The 14285-nt window shown below is 47.8% G+C and overlaps 1 protein-coding gene and 2 long non-coding RNA genes across 6 annotated transcripts in view; 1 reads left to right on the plus strand and 2 right to left on the minus strand.

Moving 5' to 3' along the window:
• MBTPS1 (membrane bound transcription factor peptidase, site 1) overlaps positions 1 to 13229 on the plus strand; it is a 52675-nt gene extending 39446 nt beyond the window's left edge. For all 4 annotated transcript variants that reach the window (XM_025426997.3, XM_049110640.1, XM_025426998.3 and 1 more), the window contains 8 exons: positions 561 to 717; positions 1411 to 1535; positions 2185 to 2262; positions 4872 to 5012; positions 6821 to 6952; positions 7997 to 8123; positions 10932 to 11062; positions 12370 to 13229. In XM_025426997.3, the coding sequence (XP_025282782.3) occupies positions 561 to 717; positions 1411 to 1535; positions 2185 to 2262; positions 4872 to 5012; positions 6821 to 6952; positions 7997 to 8123; positions 10932 to 11062; positions 12370 to 12566 (1088 nt within the window). In that variant the 3' untranslated portion in view covers positions 12567 to 13229. The remainder of the gene's footprint in view (positions 1 to 560; positions 718 to 1410; positions 1536 to 2184; positions 2263 to 4871; positions 5013 to 6820; positions 6953 to 7996; positions 8124 to 10931; positions 11063 to 12369) is intronic.
• On the minus strand, positions 258 to 13529 carry LOC112646742 (uncharacterized). Its single transcript, XR_007410941.1, has 5 exons — positions 13477 to 13529; positions 12583 to 13304; positions 9774 to 9835; positions 2515 to 2589; positions 258 to 980 (listed from the first exon to the last, which is right to left on the minus strand). It is a non-coding gene; the product is annotated as an uncharacterized LOC112646742 (long non-coding RNA).
• Positions 5542 to 8001, minus strand: LOC125755161 (uncharacterized). Its single transcript, XR_007410942.1, has 2 exons — positions 7179 to 8001; positions 5542 to 7046 (listed from the first exon to the last, which is right to left on the minus strand). It is a non-coding gene; the product is annotated as an uncharacterized LOC125755161 (long non-coding RNA).
• Positions 13530 to 14285: the final 756 nt, after the last annotated feature.

Raw genomic sequence — 14285 nt, forward strand, 5'->3', positions numbered from 1 at the left:
ACAAGGTGCCTCCCTGCCCGCCCCCCCTGCCCCCTGGTTGTGTGTGTGTGTGTGTGTGTGTCTGTATCTGTGTATGGGGACAGTTTGAAAGATGAATCCCTATGTAAACAAGAGGCAGTGAGGGAGCAGGTGCAAGGCCTCCCAGTCCTTGCAGAGGCTGCAGTGAGGCTCTGAAGCAGAGTGACACATGTTCTTGTCTGGTGGTGATAGTAGTAACCTTCAGGTAAGATGGAACACTGGCAAACTAGGGACAAGGATATTTGTACATTTTTATTTATTTACTTTAAAGAAAAGAAACTAGTGCTGCATTTTGCTTTTTCTCCAGTGAGTGACATCTGTGTACCTGGGTGTCACTCACGAAAGAGGCTGGTGTCATTAGCAGGGGTCTGTGTTTTGGACCCTGGTCCTTTCTTTTTCACCCCCTTCCTGAAGGGTACGGGGGGCCACACAAAACACTAGAAGCTGGAGCTTGAGACATGGATACCAGCGAAATAGTGTTTTTCTGACCTGAGTCCTATGGTTCAGAGGCGCAGACTCACTGCCAGCATTCTGTCCCTCAGGAACTTTGCTCATGGTAGACAGCGAGGAAGAGTACTTCCCTGAGGAGGTCGCCAAGCTGCGGAGGGATGTGCACAATGGCCTTTCACTCATTGTCTTCAGTGATTGGTACAATACGTCTGTCATGAGAAAAGTCAAGTTTTACGATGAAAACACGAGGTACTGATGGGAGCTGGTATTTTATAAGAAATTTGGCTTTTTGGGAATTAAATTCTGTCTAGCAAGTACTTAAGAGGACTAGGGGTCCTTCAGTTGCCAGAAGCCACTTCAGACGCTGGGCTGGTGCAGGCCCCTCTACCCCAGCAGTGATGCGGCTGAGTCGCTTGTAGAGTAAGCCAGGTGCTCCTTGATCCAGGTCCTGTCTTCCCTGTTGATCTTAGATACTTGAGTTTTAAATTTCTCCCATCTCTCTGTTGTTGAGTCTATACAGATTAAATGGATGAAAGGAACTGTTATTTAAAGGAACCTTCTGGTAGGTTGGTTATCAATCAAGAATTCCCAGTGTTTTATGAATATCATTATCATAATATATTTTGAGGTTTTTTTTCTTCAGACTCTGTGATTTCAACTTTAAAGACTTCTCATTTATTTTCACGTACCCTCTCGAGGTCTAAGCTGTGTGTTTATGTACACATGGTGTGTTGTGTGAAGTTAATGGAGCTTTGATTTATTCTGTACGCTGACTGAAGCATGTAGTTGTATTATCACTCAAACCCAAGTAGGTGTTTCAGCTGAAACCTTAGTGTGCACAGGCTGCATTCTGTCAGGAGACATTTAATTTCGTCATGAAGCCTGAGTGTGGGGGTGCTGTTTCAGCCCCTCACAACCCCGCACCCCTTGTTTCTCCCACAGGCAGTGGTGGATGCCGGACACCGGAGGGGCCAACGTCCCTGCCCTGAATGAGCTTCTGTCTGTCTGGAACATGGGGTTCAGCGATGGCCTGTATGAAGGGGATTTTACCTTAGCAAACCATGACAGTAAGGTTTTGTTTGTTCTTTATTAGGGCATGTTATATCAAGAGCAGAAGCTGTGTGTGTTTAAAGTCAGGATTTCAGAGAAATGGGGCCTGTACGCAGAAGCAGTCATGTCTTCAAAAAGCACACCTGTAGTAAAGCTGTTGTTTTATCCAGATTCTTAAAATGAGAATCTTTTCTGCAGGCATTCCTAATCTTCATGCCACCTGTCAGGTTCTTTATGTTCCTCCTCTGTGACCCTACAGAGCAAACCCCTTACGGATCCCTGATTTATAAAATTCTGTTTATGAAATCACTTTGTGTGCCTCATTTAAGATGTTTCCTCACAGATGAGTTTTTGGTAACTCCTCTCTAGGATAATGTCTTGAGCATTATTGTTACCAACTGTGCTCATCCTCACTGGAAACTCTGACTTTGGAAGGCTGTTCAGAAACCTTACGTTAGTAGCACTTGTTAGCTTGAATTCTGAGGTGATTACTTGTTATTCAAGTGTGAACAGGAAGTAACAGCAACCTGTGTCTTAGAATTAAAAACAGTGTTGGAATTAAAAACTATCATGTATAAAAGACTGCATTTTAGGTGAATGAGTAGCTGTTGATAAAGTGCTGAGTGTCTCTGCGTTCTCGTAACTCTAAACAACTACTTTCTCTAGTGTATTATGCATCAGGGTGCAGCATTGCTAAATTTCCAGAAGATGGCATAGTGATAACACAGACTTTTAAAGACCAAGGTAAGGAATGCTATTTTGGTTTCTTTCCTTTTTTTATAAGCATTTCATTTGCATATAATTCACATCTATTTGAAAAAAAAATTGGGGGGGGGGGACTCTTTGACTCTCTTAAGGTGTACAGTTCTATAATCCTTCATGTTCACTGAGTCTTGCAGGCATCACTGTTAACTGCGTTCAGAATATTTTCATCACCCCATGCCCTTTAGCAGCTTTGTTTTTCAAAAACTTACTGTAATATTATTTGTATGGTACCTGATTTAGGCAGAAGTTCTGGATGGTGGATCCGGGGACTGCAGAGATAATTTGAGTATTTGTAGATATTGATCACTGCAAAATAGAATTCTTTCAGGAGAGCAGCTGTTGAATATTTCTAGATCTTTTTTTAAAGATTTTATTTACTTATTGAGAAAGAAAACGAGTAGTGGAAGGGACGGAGGGAGAGAGAGAAGCAGACTTCCTGCTGAGCAGGAATCCCTATTGTAGGACTTGATCCCAGGACCTGGGATCATGACCTGAGCCAAAGGCAGATGCTTAACTGACTGAGTTGCCCAGGTGCCCCCAATATTTGTATAGTTTTGTTTTGTTTTTTTACTACCTTCAACGTTGCTTGAAATTTGTTACTATTTATGAATTGTTCTGCTTCTGTGGTTGCCAGATCACTAAAATCTTAGAAAAATGTTGACCACGTTTTAAAGTTCCTGTGTAAAGAATATTAATTATAGAGTCATCTCTTAAAATTCTCTTAAGAATATGAAGGAAAGTGGGGGTACTTGACTGGCTTAATTGGTAGAGCCATCTGACTCTTGATCTTGGGGTTGTGAGTTCGAGCTCCACATTGGGTGTAGAGATTACTTAAAATCCTTAAAAAAAAGAGAAAGCATTTGAAGGAAAGAAAGGTCCTCCCTTGCAGTTTTGCTTCTAATGAAGATTGCTGTTTTCTGTAATTGGAAGTTAGGGATAGTTTCTTTGGTTAAAAATAACAAAAAGACAGAATTTCTCTCACATCTGTTTGCATTTATAAAGTAGAATTTATTTTATTAAAATGAGTTTTTTCTCTTCATCAAGGCAAGGTCAGTCAATAAATATTCATAAGGTTGTATTGTAACTTCAGGCACATCAGTGATTCAGTGTTCCAGTCACTAGGCACAGTTACCCATGGGCTAGTGATTCTTTCTGGAATCAGTTTGTACCAGGGCATCATGGTTTCTGATGCTTGTGTACACAGTGGGTGAGAGTAGATGTCTCATCATCAGCTTGTCACTGCCTGGTTTTGAGGGGGAGAGGAATCACTGTAGATTTCAGGGTGCCTGTTTTGCTCTTCTGGTGAAAATAAAAAGTAGTTACCTTGAAATCCTTTCTAAGGGGCTTTTTATTTCCAAATAGCCTTTACGTTGAATAATCTTTTGGGTACAAAATAGGAATTTGAAAATCTGGGTTATGCTGGATCAGAAGGGACCCTATTTGTCAGACACAAATCTCTAACAAAGCATGAGGCCACGTGGCAGCACCGTGCGTGCTTGCCCCGTTTCATCTGTTATTGCTCTCTGTCTTTCCCTCCAACAAAGAGAATCTTGTTTCTTTCTTTCTTTTCTTTTCTTTCTTTCTTTTTTTTTTTTTTTTTGAGAATCTTGTTTTCTTTTCCACTTTGTTCCTAGTGGGATTATCCAGAGTGAGCAGGAAAGGCCATGTGTTTATAGCCACGGACATTTTAGATATTTTAGATGTTACCAATACAGTAAACACCATGCTGAAAATGTGCGTCATCTCCAGCATAGAGGATGGCTTTTGCTTCAGGGCTAGACTCTTAGATTATATGGTGATATTATTGGCAGTTGCTGTCCCTGGTATTTATGCATTTTTGACCTCTTGATTCATTTAACATTGTAAACTGTATCCTCCGGGCAGATAAGAACGCTCTGCCACTGGGACATTTGTAATTGTGAGACAAATGTAACAAGTGTTTTAAATCTAAACTTAACGTATGTGGGCATATGTTTTAAAAATTAGTTATATTTTTCCTTTTATTAAATTTTTAAAAAAATATTTTATTTGAGAAAGAAAACAAGTGGTGGGGAGGACAGAGGTAGAGGGAGAAGCAGACTCCCTGCTGAGCAGCATGATCCCCAGAGTCATGACCTGAGCCAAAGGCAGATGCTTATTAACCAACTGGGCCACCTGGGAGTCCCTTGTCCTGGCTTTTAAAACCTAGTATATGTAACGAGCCCACAAAGATACCTGTGTGTACTGAGAGCTGCCTGGCTGGCTGCTCTTTGTGAATGCAGCCCCAAGACCAAAGCCTTTCAGCAGAATCAGAAAGAACATGCATGTGTGTTTTTAGGATTAAAAATACTTTGTGAAAATGTAAAGAGGATGGTATGGGAATGTGTATAGACAGGTGAGTTTTGCTAAAACCCAAATTAATGGCGTTTTCCTATTGTAAAAGTTTGCACTGTTGTGATTGAATATTAGATTTTGCTGTGATTCCCCCCCCCCTCCTCCCCGGTCATGTGGACTAAATGTCAAGTAGCAATTGGAAAATCATTTCATTCCTCAACAAAAAAAGTAACTCATCCTTCGACATTTTTGTTTTTGTTGTGATGTTATTTCAGGATTGGAGGTTTTAAAGCAGGAAACTGCAGTTGTTGAAAACGTGCCCATTTTGGGACTGTATCAGATTCCAGTTGAGGGCGGAGGCCGGATTGTGCTATACGGAGACTCCAATTGTTTGGACGACAGTCACCGACAGAAGGGTGAGGATTGGTGGCGTGGCTGAAAAGCAGCTGGGCTTCCTGACTGCGATGTACAAATCCTTGATCCCCCTTGTCCCTGAAAAGGCACTGGTAAGGTGCTGGATGGTAAAGGCACATGCCAGTGAGCTCCAGGTGCTATCTGGCAAGTGTCAGCTGCTTTGGTCGCACAGCACGATGACTAGGTATGTAAGTCTAGACACACTGAATAAGCCAAACAAAACTGGGCACATAGGCTGTGCTGCCTTCCCTCTGAGCCATCGTCCTCAGGCGGGCAGATGCCAGGACTGTTGCCTTTGGTGGACAGGCTCCCCGCCTGGCTCTGTCCACCTCCGCTTCCCCCTCTGGAGTCTATACATCCCAGGCGCTGCTGTGGTCAAGGGCCCGTCTTCTAGATTGGACCCACTCTTCCTGGAGGACCAGCACCTGGCTTTTCTCCCAGACTTGGGGATTTGGCTGTTGTGAGCCTTCATTAGTGGGGGCGTTTGATATTGTCGGGTGTGGGAGAACTAGCGAAGGTTTGGGGGATTGGTCCTTGGCATTCCTCCACTGTTTTAGTATCTCAGTGTCAGATTCAGGGTTTTGAGCCTGTTTATTTCTCTCATTTTGTGAAGGAGGAAATGGGATGTGGAAGTGTTGCATATTTAGGTCTAGTGAGGTGATGACACAGCCAAGTCTAAAGTTTTGTGGGCTCCCTGGAGGATGGGACTGGGGAGGGGGGGCAGAAGCCTCACGTTAGCCACTGGAGTGTGAGCTGGGAGCTATGTGCCTCTCTCTGAGTGAAGTTGAGCTTGACTGAATTCCTAGTGTTTTGTGTAATATGATTGGTCTTTTTTAAAAGGTTAAAGTCACAGTTGAAAGAAGATTAATGTTTTATTTCCATAGAGATTTTCTTTTAAGACTGGAGATCTCCTGGTAAGAGTCTTTATTAAAATTTTAAATGCCTGAGAGGACTGTCCTGGTTCTGAATTTTCCAGTGGTAGTGATGCACATGCACTTAGCTTTATGCACATAGCTGGAGTGCCCTTGAGAGAGCGAAGTGCTTGCTGCTGTCTTATGTTGGGGGGGCCTCTCCAGTCCCGCTGGTGACAGTGGGGCTGTGGTGGCAGACACAGGCAGATCCCTGCGCGGGCGGTGGGCCCGGATTTACAGACACAGCAGCGTCTCGGTCTCCTGACAAGAGAACCTCCTGTGTGGGTCTGCGATGAGGGCTGTCAGCCATAGCCCAGCGCTTAGGCTCCCTGCCATGTCCCTCAGAATGACTGACCGTTTCCTGTTGCCGTATGTTGTATGGGGGGCCCACTGGCCCAAATTACTAGACTCTGCACTTGTGTGGAACTCGAACTCCCCTCCCAGTGGAGTGCACACTGGGGTCCTGGCTCTGCCCTTGAAGTATAGATCCAGATCCTTCCCCTAGGACAGTCTCTGGGAATTAGCAGAAGCTTTGGTGCCCATTCTCTGAGCGATTCTTTGCTCAGTGGGTGTCATGTGGTCTGGCCACCCCTGAGTGGTCTCTGTTCTGGCCTCCTCGTGAGGGGCCCCAGAGCCAGATGGTGCTCGGGCAGCCCGTCCACCCCAGTGCTCGGTGGCACTGACCCACCTGAGCCCTGGGGCTGGGAGTGAAGCCCCAGTCAGGTCTTGTCGATCAAGCTGGTCTTTGTGGGCTGGGGTTGACCCCAGAGGATGTGTGCTTCTCAAGAATAGGTGATCTTTTCACCTCCCATTTCCCCTCATTGGGGGGCTTTTATTTTCCTATAAGGATTCCTTAAAATCACACTGATCCCTAAACAGCATGCCCATTGAACCCACAGACTGCTTTTGGCTCTTGGATGCACTCCTTCAGTACACGTCATATGGAGTGACCCCTCCCAGCCTCAGTCACTCCGGGAACCGCCAGCGCCCTCCCAGCGGAGCTGGCTCGGCCACTCCAGAGAGGATGGAAGGTGAGTGAGCACGGCAGGTGGGCGGCTGGCTGCTTCAGGAGGCCGTCATGCTTGTTGGTCAAGCTCCAGACTGTTTGCTCACAGGCAGGCTGTCCTGGGGAATAGAGAGGAGGCATACTCTGAGGTCCTCACCCTGCCCTGGGTTAGCATGTATTGTCCTCTCTCACAGATGGAGCCCTGGCCCGTGTGGGTCTGGGAAGAAGGGCCAGTGTTTCTGAGCACTCACCAGGTGCCAAGCACATGGATCACCTCCTCAGGGCCTCTTAGAACTCGGGAACATAGATACTGTTCTTTCCAGTTCACAGGCGAAGAGACAGGAATTGAGAGGTGTAACTGGTCAAGGTCACCGGGTGGTGACCCCTGCGGCCTTGCCCTCAGTGTGTCAGACAGTGTTCAGGTCCTCACCACCAGGCCCACCAGAGGCCTAGTGTGAGCCGTACGTACAATTCTGAATACACAAACAATTCTAAGTTTTCCCGTGGCCACGTTAAAAAAATAAAGTGAAACAGGTAAAATTCATTTTTAGTAAAATTCTTGGGCCCAATACACCAAATTATTGTTTAAAGATGAGACACTCAACCCATTTCAGTCGCTCAGTAGCCAGCCACAATGGCTACAGTACTAGACAGCACCGGTCTGAGAAATTAAAGGAATTTTGAAATTTGAAAATGTACATTTTGTTTTGTTTTGTTTGTTTTGTTTTGGCTGAGAGTAAATATACCAAAAGAGAAAGATTTTCTTTATGAAGCACATCTACAGCTTAGATTCCTTGAGCATAGCCTTGTGTGTGGAAATGTGGTCAGTAAAGGTCACCTGGCCCCTGCCATGTGTATGGCGTGACCACTTTAAAGGCAGTGGCCCTTCTGCTCTGTTCCCTCGCTGTGAGCAGTGAGCACGCATCACCTGGGGCACCGGGGAGCCAGGGTAACAGGGCGCCGGGCTGGCCTCTTGACAGGAAAGCAGACAGGCTAGGGCACCTGGGCTATCTCCTCGCATCTTCCTAACAACCGTGGTTTTGTGTCACCCATGCTGCTGCCGCCCCAGGAAACCACCTGCACCGGTACTCCAAGGTCCTGGAGGCGCGTTTGGGAGGCCCAGAGCCACGGGCTCTGCCAGCCTGTCCGCACCTGTCGTGGGCCAAGCCACAGCCTTTAAACGAGACGGCTCCCAGGTTAGTGCCTTACTGTGCTTTTCCACTCCTTCTGCAGGGCTTGTGATTCATTACTCTTTTTTTTATAAGAGAGAATGGAATTTTACTGACATCATTAGTAAATCCTCAGATCTTTCGGCTTGTCATTTTGTGATGTTATTTAAATTGGTGAGCCCCCATATCGACCTTTAGAATTACGCTCCCTGGCGGTGTCCTGCCTGAAGAAGTGCTTTGGGGAGTGAGCACTTTGTTAGGTTTGGTTGATTCTTGCTTCAGAAGCTGAGATCTCTGACTCCTCTGGTTTGGAGTTCAAGAGTCGAGTGTGCCCTGTTTGTGATGTGGATTTTGAAACGCTGACAGGTTCTTCTGTCAGCCCAGGGGGCTGGGACTGCTCAGAGCAGGTGTGTGTTCCCGCTCGTGGCCTGGCCACACTGGTTCCTGTGTTTCTTTTCCCCCTCATTCCTTCTCCCTGTTTCTGGCAGGAAGAATGGGGGTTGGTCCCGATTTGGGGTCCTGGCATAGTGAGGCAGGGGCCTGTGTCCCGGGCCAGTTTGGGGGCTGCTCCCCGCCTTTCCTTTGGGCGGTGGTGCAGGAAGCTGCGCCGCTCACTGGCAGCACACCTCACACCCTGGCCAGTGGGGCTCCCCACCAGGCTGCCCACTTAGCTTGGGTCCAAGTGTGTCCAGGCACGGGGGTGGCAGGGGACAGAGGGCCACTGTCTGTGCTGTGAGCCACCGAGAGGAGGATGCCTACCTGTCATGGATAGAGCACTCCACACACCACTCCACTCAGACGGTCTGTCCTCTTCAGAACATGCTTGGCAGAAGACAGTGGGATTGTAAAGTCCTCACGTTGTCTTCTCATCAACTGTTTATTCTTGCTACTTTAATTACAGAGTATTTTTCCATTCTAGTTAGCATCCCATCATTTAAAAATTTCTGTTAAGATGCCATTTTTACATCCCATTTATTCGTAACCTGCCATTATCATCACATTAGACCAGCCTCTAGTTCCAGCTGTGGTCAGCAGTTCCTGGTGGGTGGCAGTCAGTGTCGTCCTCTCCCCCCACCCCCCAACCCCCCAGTGCTGTTCGGGACTCAGAAGCAGAGAAGGCCGTCCTTGGTCTGTACTCGAGTCCACATTCATAATCCGACACTAGCCAGCTGTCAGGGACGGCGTGCAACGCCTGAGGTCTGGTGTCTGCCAGCACTCTGGGGGATTGCTTCTTAACATGCCTGCCAGGCTCCCCCTTACCTCACACTGAAAATTACTTTCAGTACCCGGGACCTACACCTGGATCTCGATTCTGCGGCCCCAGACGGCCCCTGTAAGGCCCAGTGTCCCACCGTCCAGTGCTGAGCTCCATTTCTGTCCATCTCTGAAATGATCCTTCTCCATTTTGTTGTTGAGCATCAGGTGACCTTACTTATGACAGTGGCAGGAATGTCACACCCGAGAGGAACCTCAGGGGCAAGGTGACCCCTCTGTCCTTCCACTGGAGCATCATGAACTTCTCAGACTACTGCGCTATGTGCTGTTTGCACGATTGTTCAATTAGAAAGTGCCATCGCCAGATAATTAAATTCTGGAGTATGATCTCCCCGTCAGAGTGAGAGCACAGCCCGCTCCCCCCCCCCGCCCCTCTGCTGAGCTGCAGGGTCATAAGCTTACCTTGGCATTTAGCATCGATTCCATAACATACCCTTGTCAGTTTAATTTTCAGATGATGAAACCTGAAACGTAAAGTTAGACCCTGTGAGGCAGGACCAGTGGTCGTGCTCACCAGCATTTTCCATGTAGCTCCCAAGCTGCAAGAAGGGAGAGTAGTTTCTGTCCTGCATAGGAAGCCCCTTCCCAGACCCTGTGTCGCCCGGTGCCCTTTTCCCCAGGTGCCCAGAGAACAAAGTGTCTTTGCCTTCATTTGGCCGAAGTACAAGACAAGCCAGCTGCTTCCAGAAGAATAAGATGCAGAAAAATGGGGAGTTCATGATCAGCAGACACACTTTATTCCCTTGCCCTGCGTTGGCCAGAGCAGTCTTCAGACTCCTCTTTGTGTTCTGCTCTAATCCAGGTGCCCCCCAGGCTGTCTGCTGCTCTGTGCAGTGTGTCAGCCTCTCTGTCCTTCAGGTGTGATCCTGAAAAGTTGTTCAGATCTCAGAATCAGGAACAAGAGCAGTGCTACTACCATAGGAGTCCAGCATGATTACCCAGCGAGCAGCCAGGTTTCCTTTCTTCTCTCTCTGGCCCGTGGTTTGCTTCTCTCCACAGCTCCACTATTATGTGTCTGCCTCTTGGCCTTTTGTGGTGGTGTCCTTGAGGACAGAGAGGGTGTCTGGTTCCTGGCACACGCAGAGCCTCCTGTGCCACACTGGCCGCCATTCATCAGAGAGCAAGCCCCACCAGCCGTGGTGCCTCATGGCGGAGACGTCCACACACCTTCCCATTAGCCCCAGGTTCCCTGAGCCCTGGCTTCGGCTACTGTCCTCAAGCTCTTTTCAGAGGTTCATGTGTGGTTTCCTCTCCCACAGCTTGGTGGTGTCCAGCTTAAGCAGAAGCAGGACACCTCTTTGGGGCCTGTTAGGAACCCAGCAGAATTGACCCCTACTCAGAATACTAAAATCTCCTGCAAATGGACTTGATTTAACATTTCTGTCTTGGGACCCAGAAGCTGTCACAAGCATTGCTAAGCAGTCGGGCTTAGGTGTGGGTGTCAGTGGGATATCATTTCACCTTTCTCTTTAAATCACATTTTATTTCTTAGGTATTGCCTAAGCATCACAGGCGGTATAATTACTTATTTTTATTTTGTTCTAATCCATTTTCATGAAGTAATCTTTGGAAACACCAGAAGCTGCTCTCCATCGACCTGGACAAAGTGGTATTACCCAATTTCCGATCGAACCGCCCTCAAGTGAGACCGTTGTCTCCCGGAGAGAGCAGTGCCTGGGACATTCCTGGAGGTCAGTTCTTAGGTGCTTCATGGTGCTAGATCCGGCTCTGGTTTGTTTGTACCTCCCCAACCCCCACAGCATGGGCCAGAGGCGCCTATGTCCACCTTCCTGGGAGCATCTGATCCAGGCTTTCTTTGTGGTACAGATCAACCAGGCCAGAAGTGGACCTAAAAGATTAACACACCATGCTCCCTTCAGAACATTCTACCTTGATTTTCAAATTTGAATTTCTGTCATGATAGCTAGGTGTTAAAATTCTTTGAGTAGAGTAATTTGTAACTTGCACACTTCTGTCCTAAGTTCTGCAAGCAAATGTGTATTCATCCTAGGGAACATCTGTCATCTGCGGTTTGGGTCCCAGCCAGTGGTTGAGCTGCCCGGGCCCCTAAACCTTCAGCCCAGAGGTCCCCACTGATTCCTTGTTCTGGCCCACCTGGGATGGGACTTCCCTAGGCTGGGATGTGGGTTTATGCTCCTCCACTGATCTGATTGTGTCCACTCCATGGGCAGTGGCTTTCGGCCTGACTAGACCATTAGCACAGGTTCTCCTGTACCTGGAGTGACTGGTATCCAGGTTAGGTGTTCAACAGGGCATGGGCAGTACTTTCTGGGGATCCTTGTGCTCTTCCAAGAGGTTATAGCCTCCTGGGATTGCTGGTTCCAGGAACTGGTGCCATGGCCCGTGTGCTCCAGCCCTGGGAACTTTTTAACTGTGGTGCCAAACTCCTAAGGGCCTTGCCTGCAGTCATGGGGCATACCGATGATGGTTATTTCTGGAACCCCAGCATGGCTCAATTGCAGAGTCATACTGACAAACCAGGGTCTTCCAGTCATCACTCTTGACTTCTGACCACATGTCCCATTTGCGGAAGGCTTTCCCAGAAGGGGCAGGGGCATGGCCAGCCGTCCTTACTCCCAGCCTGGCCTGCCTCCCTCATCCTCCCACTCAGCTCCTCTGACACCAGCACCTCTTCTCCTTCCCGGTGTCCAGGCTCATCCATGCACCCCCATTGTGGGTTGTCTGTGACAGAAGAAAGGCCAGTCACAGGCTCAGTCCGAGTTGGGTATAGGGAGTAGTAGAAGGAGCAAAAACCTCACCTCCAGACACCCTGCCCATCCCACCCCGGAAGCTGCTAATCTGAGAATCTCTCTTTTGCTAATGGCCTGGGTCACTTCACCTGAAGTTTTGAAATTGTTTGCCCTGTGAGCCCAGCTGAAATTACTTAACATTTTGTTTCTGACAAGTCTGCCTCCGAGGCAGAGGCTGTGGCCCAACAGCTCTGGTGCCACTGACCATTTATGCTGTGCTCTTGCAGGGATCATGCCTGGCCGCTACAACCAGGAGGTGGGCCAGACCATCCCTGTGTTTGCCTTCCTGGGAGCCATGGTGGTCCTGGCCTTCTTTGTGGTACAAATCAACAAGGCCAGAAGCAGGCCGAAGCGCAGGAAGCCCAGGGTGAAGCGCCCCCAGCTCATGCAGCAGATTCACCCACCAAAGACCCCTTCTGTGTGACACCAGACCAGCTGACCTTGAGAGCCAAAGAGAGCCTTCGAGGACCTAAACCAGCAGGCAGCACTTGCGGTTTCCAGGGGCAGCCCGTCAGAAAGCGATCATGGCTCCAGCTGCAGTGTCCTAGCGTCTGTCCGTGGGCGTCCTGGGTGCCACACACAAGGGCATCATCCGGCAGTGGGGGCCTGTGGGAGGGGCTCGCGGGGCAGCCTCCAGGGTCACCTCTGTAGCCACTGCACGCACCAACTAAGGTCTGTGGCAGGCTGGCTGGGGGCTCCCGACCCGAGGGGCGGGTGCTTTACACATGCTGAAGTTCTGACCAAGCTGAACTGTGCTTGTCAAAGGCTATTTTCTATATTTATTGTTGGGAAAAGTCACTTTAAAGACTTGTGCTATTTGGAAGCAAAGCTATTTTTTTTGTCAGTGGAATGCGGTTTTTTACTATGACATCATAAGGAACAACACAGATTCCGTGGTCTCCTTTTTGGTAAAAGGACAGACTGAGATTTGAAGGAAACTTGCACAGATCTGTGAAACATAGACCTTCGCTTTATTTTTATAAGTATCAACTGCCATCATGTTTTGTAATTTGGGGTCTTGATTTCACCATTGTCGGTGAAGAAAATTTTCAATAAATATGCATTACCTGTATGAAGCTGAAAAGAAGGATATAACAGGCTCTTCTTCCACCTGCCCCACTTCTCCCTGAGGACCGCCTGGAACGGGTTCCCAGTCAGCCTGCTGGGGTGAGGGTGCAGGGATAGTTTGAGCTATAATTCACATACTGTGAGATTCTCTGACGTGTCCAATTCACTGATTTTTAGTACATTCACAGGGTTGTGTAGCCATCACCCCTGTGAATCCAGGACATTTCATCACCCCCACAAGAAATTGTTCTCATTAAGAAATCAACCTCTATTTCTTCCGTCCCAGCCACGGCAACCCCTCCTGTGCTGTCTCTCCAGACGTACCTGTCCCGAGCATTCCATGCGTGTGTTATCACATGATACATGGTCCATTGTTTCCCCTTAGCACGTTTCCAAGACGTACTCATGTGCTAGCATGACCAGGATATTGTGCCTTCTCACAGCCCGGGCACCAGTGCAGCGTGCAACTGGGCCCACTAGTGTATCCATTCCTCAGTTGGTGGACATTGGGGATGTTCTATTTTTTGGCTTTTAGGAATGCTGATACTAAGAATATTTGTGTATGAGTTTAGTTTTTGTATGGGTATCCGTTTTCATCTCTGTTGGGTATAAATACCCAGGAGTAAGATCTTACAGTGTCACGTTTAAGTTTCCGAGGAATTGCCAAGCTTTCTTGTCCAAAGCAAGTATGCCATTTTATATTCCCAGCAGCGGTGCATGAGGATACTGGCTCTCCGCGTCCTCATCCAGGCCTGTGATCATCCTTCTAGCACAGCCTGGGTGTCAAGTGGCGTGTTCCTTGTGGTTGGGATTTGCATTTTCTTAAAGACAAATGATATTGAACATCTTGTGTGTTTGTGGGCCGTCTGTACATCTTCTTTGGATAAGTGTTCAGATTCAGTTTGTAATTTGGTTTTCTTTATCATGGAGTTGTAAGAGCTCTTTCTGTATTTTGGGTCCAGGTCCCTTATCAGGTATTGACTTGCAAATGTTTTCTCATTCTGTTGGTTGTCTTCACTTTCCTGAGTGTCTCTTCTGAAGCATGAAAGTGTCTAATTTTGACGAAGGCTATTTT

The sequence above is a fragment of the Canis lupus genome, chromosome 5 (assembly GCF_003254725.2).
Source record: "Canis lupus dingo isolate Sandy chromosome 5, ASM325472v2, whole genome shotgun sequence".
NCBI classification, from domain to species: domain Eukaryota; kingdom Metazoa; phylum Chordata; class Mammalia; order Carnivora; family Canidae; genus Canis; species Canis lupus.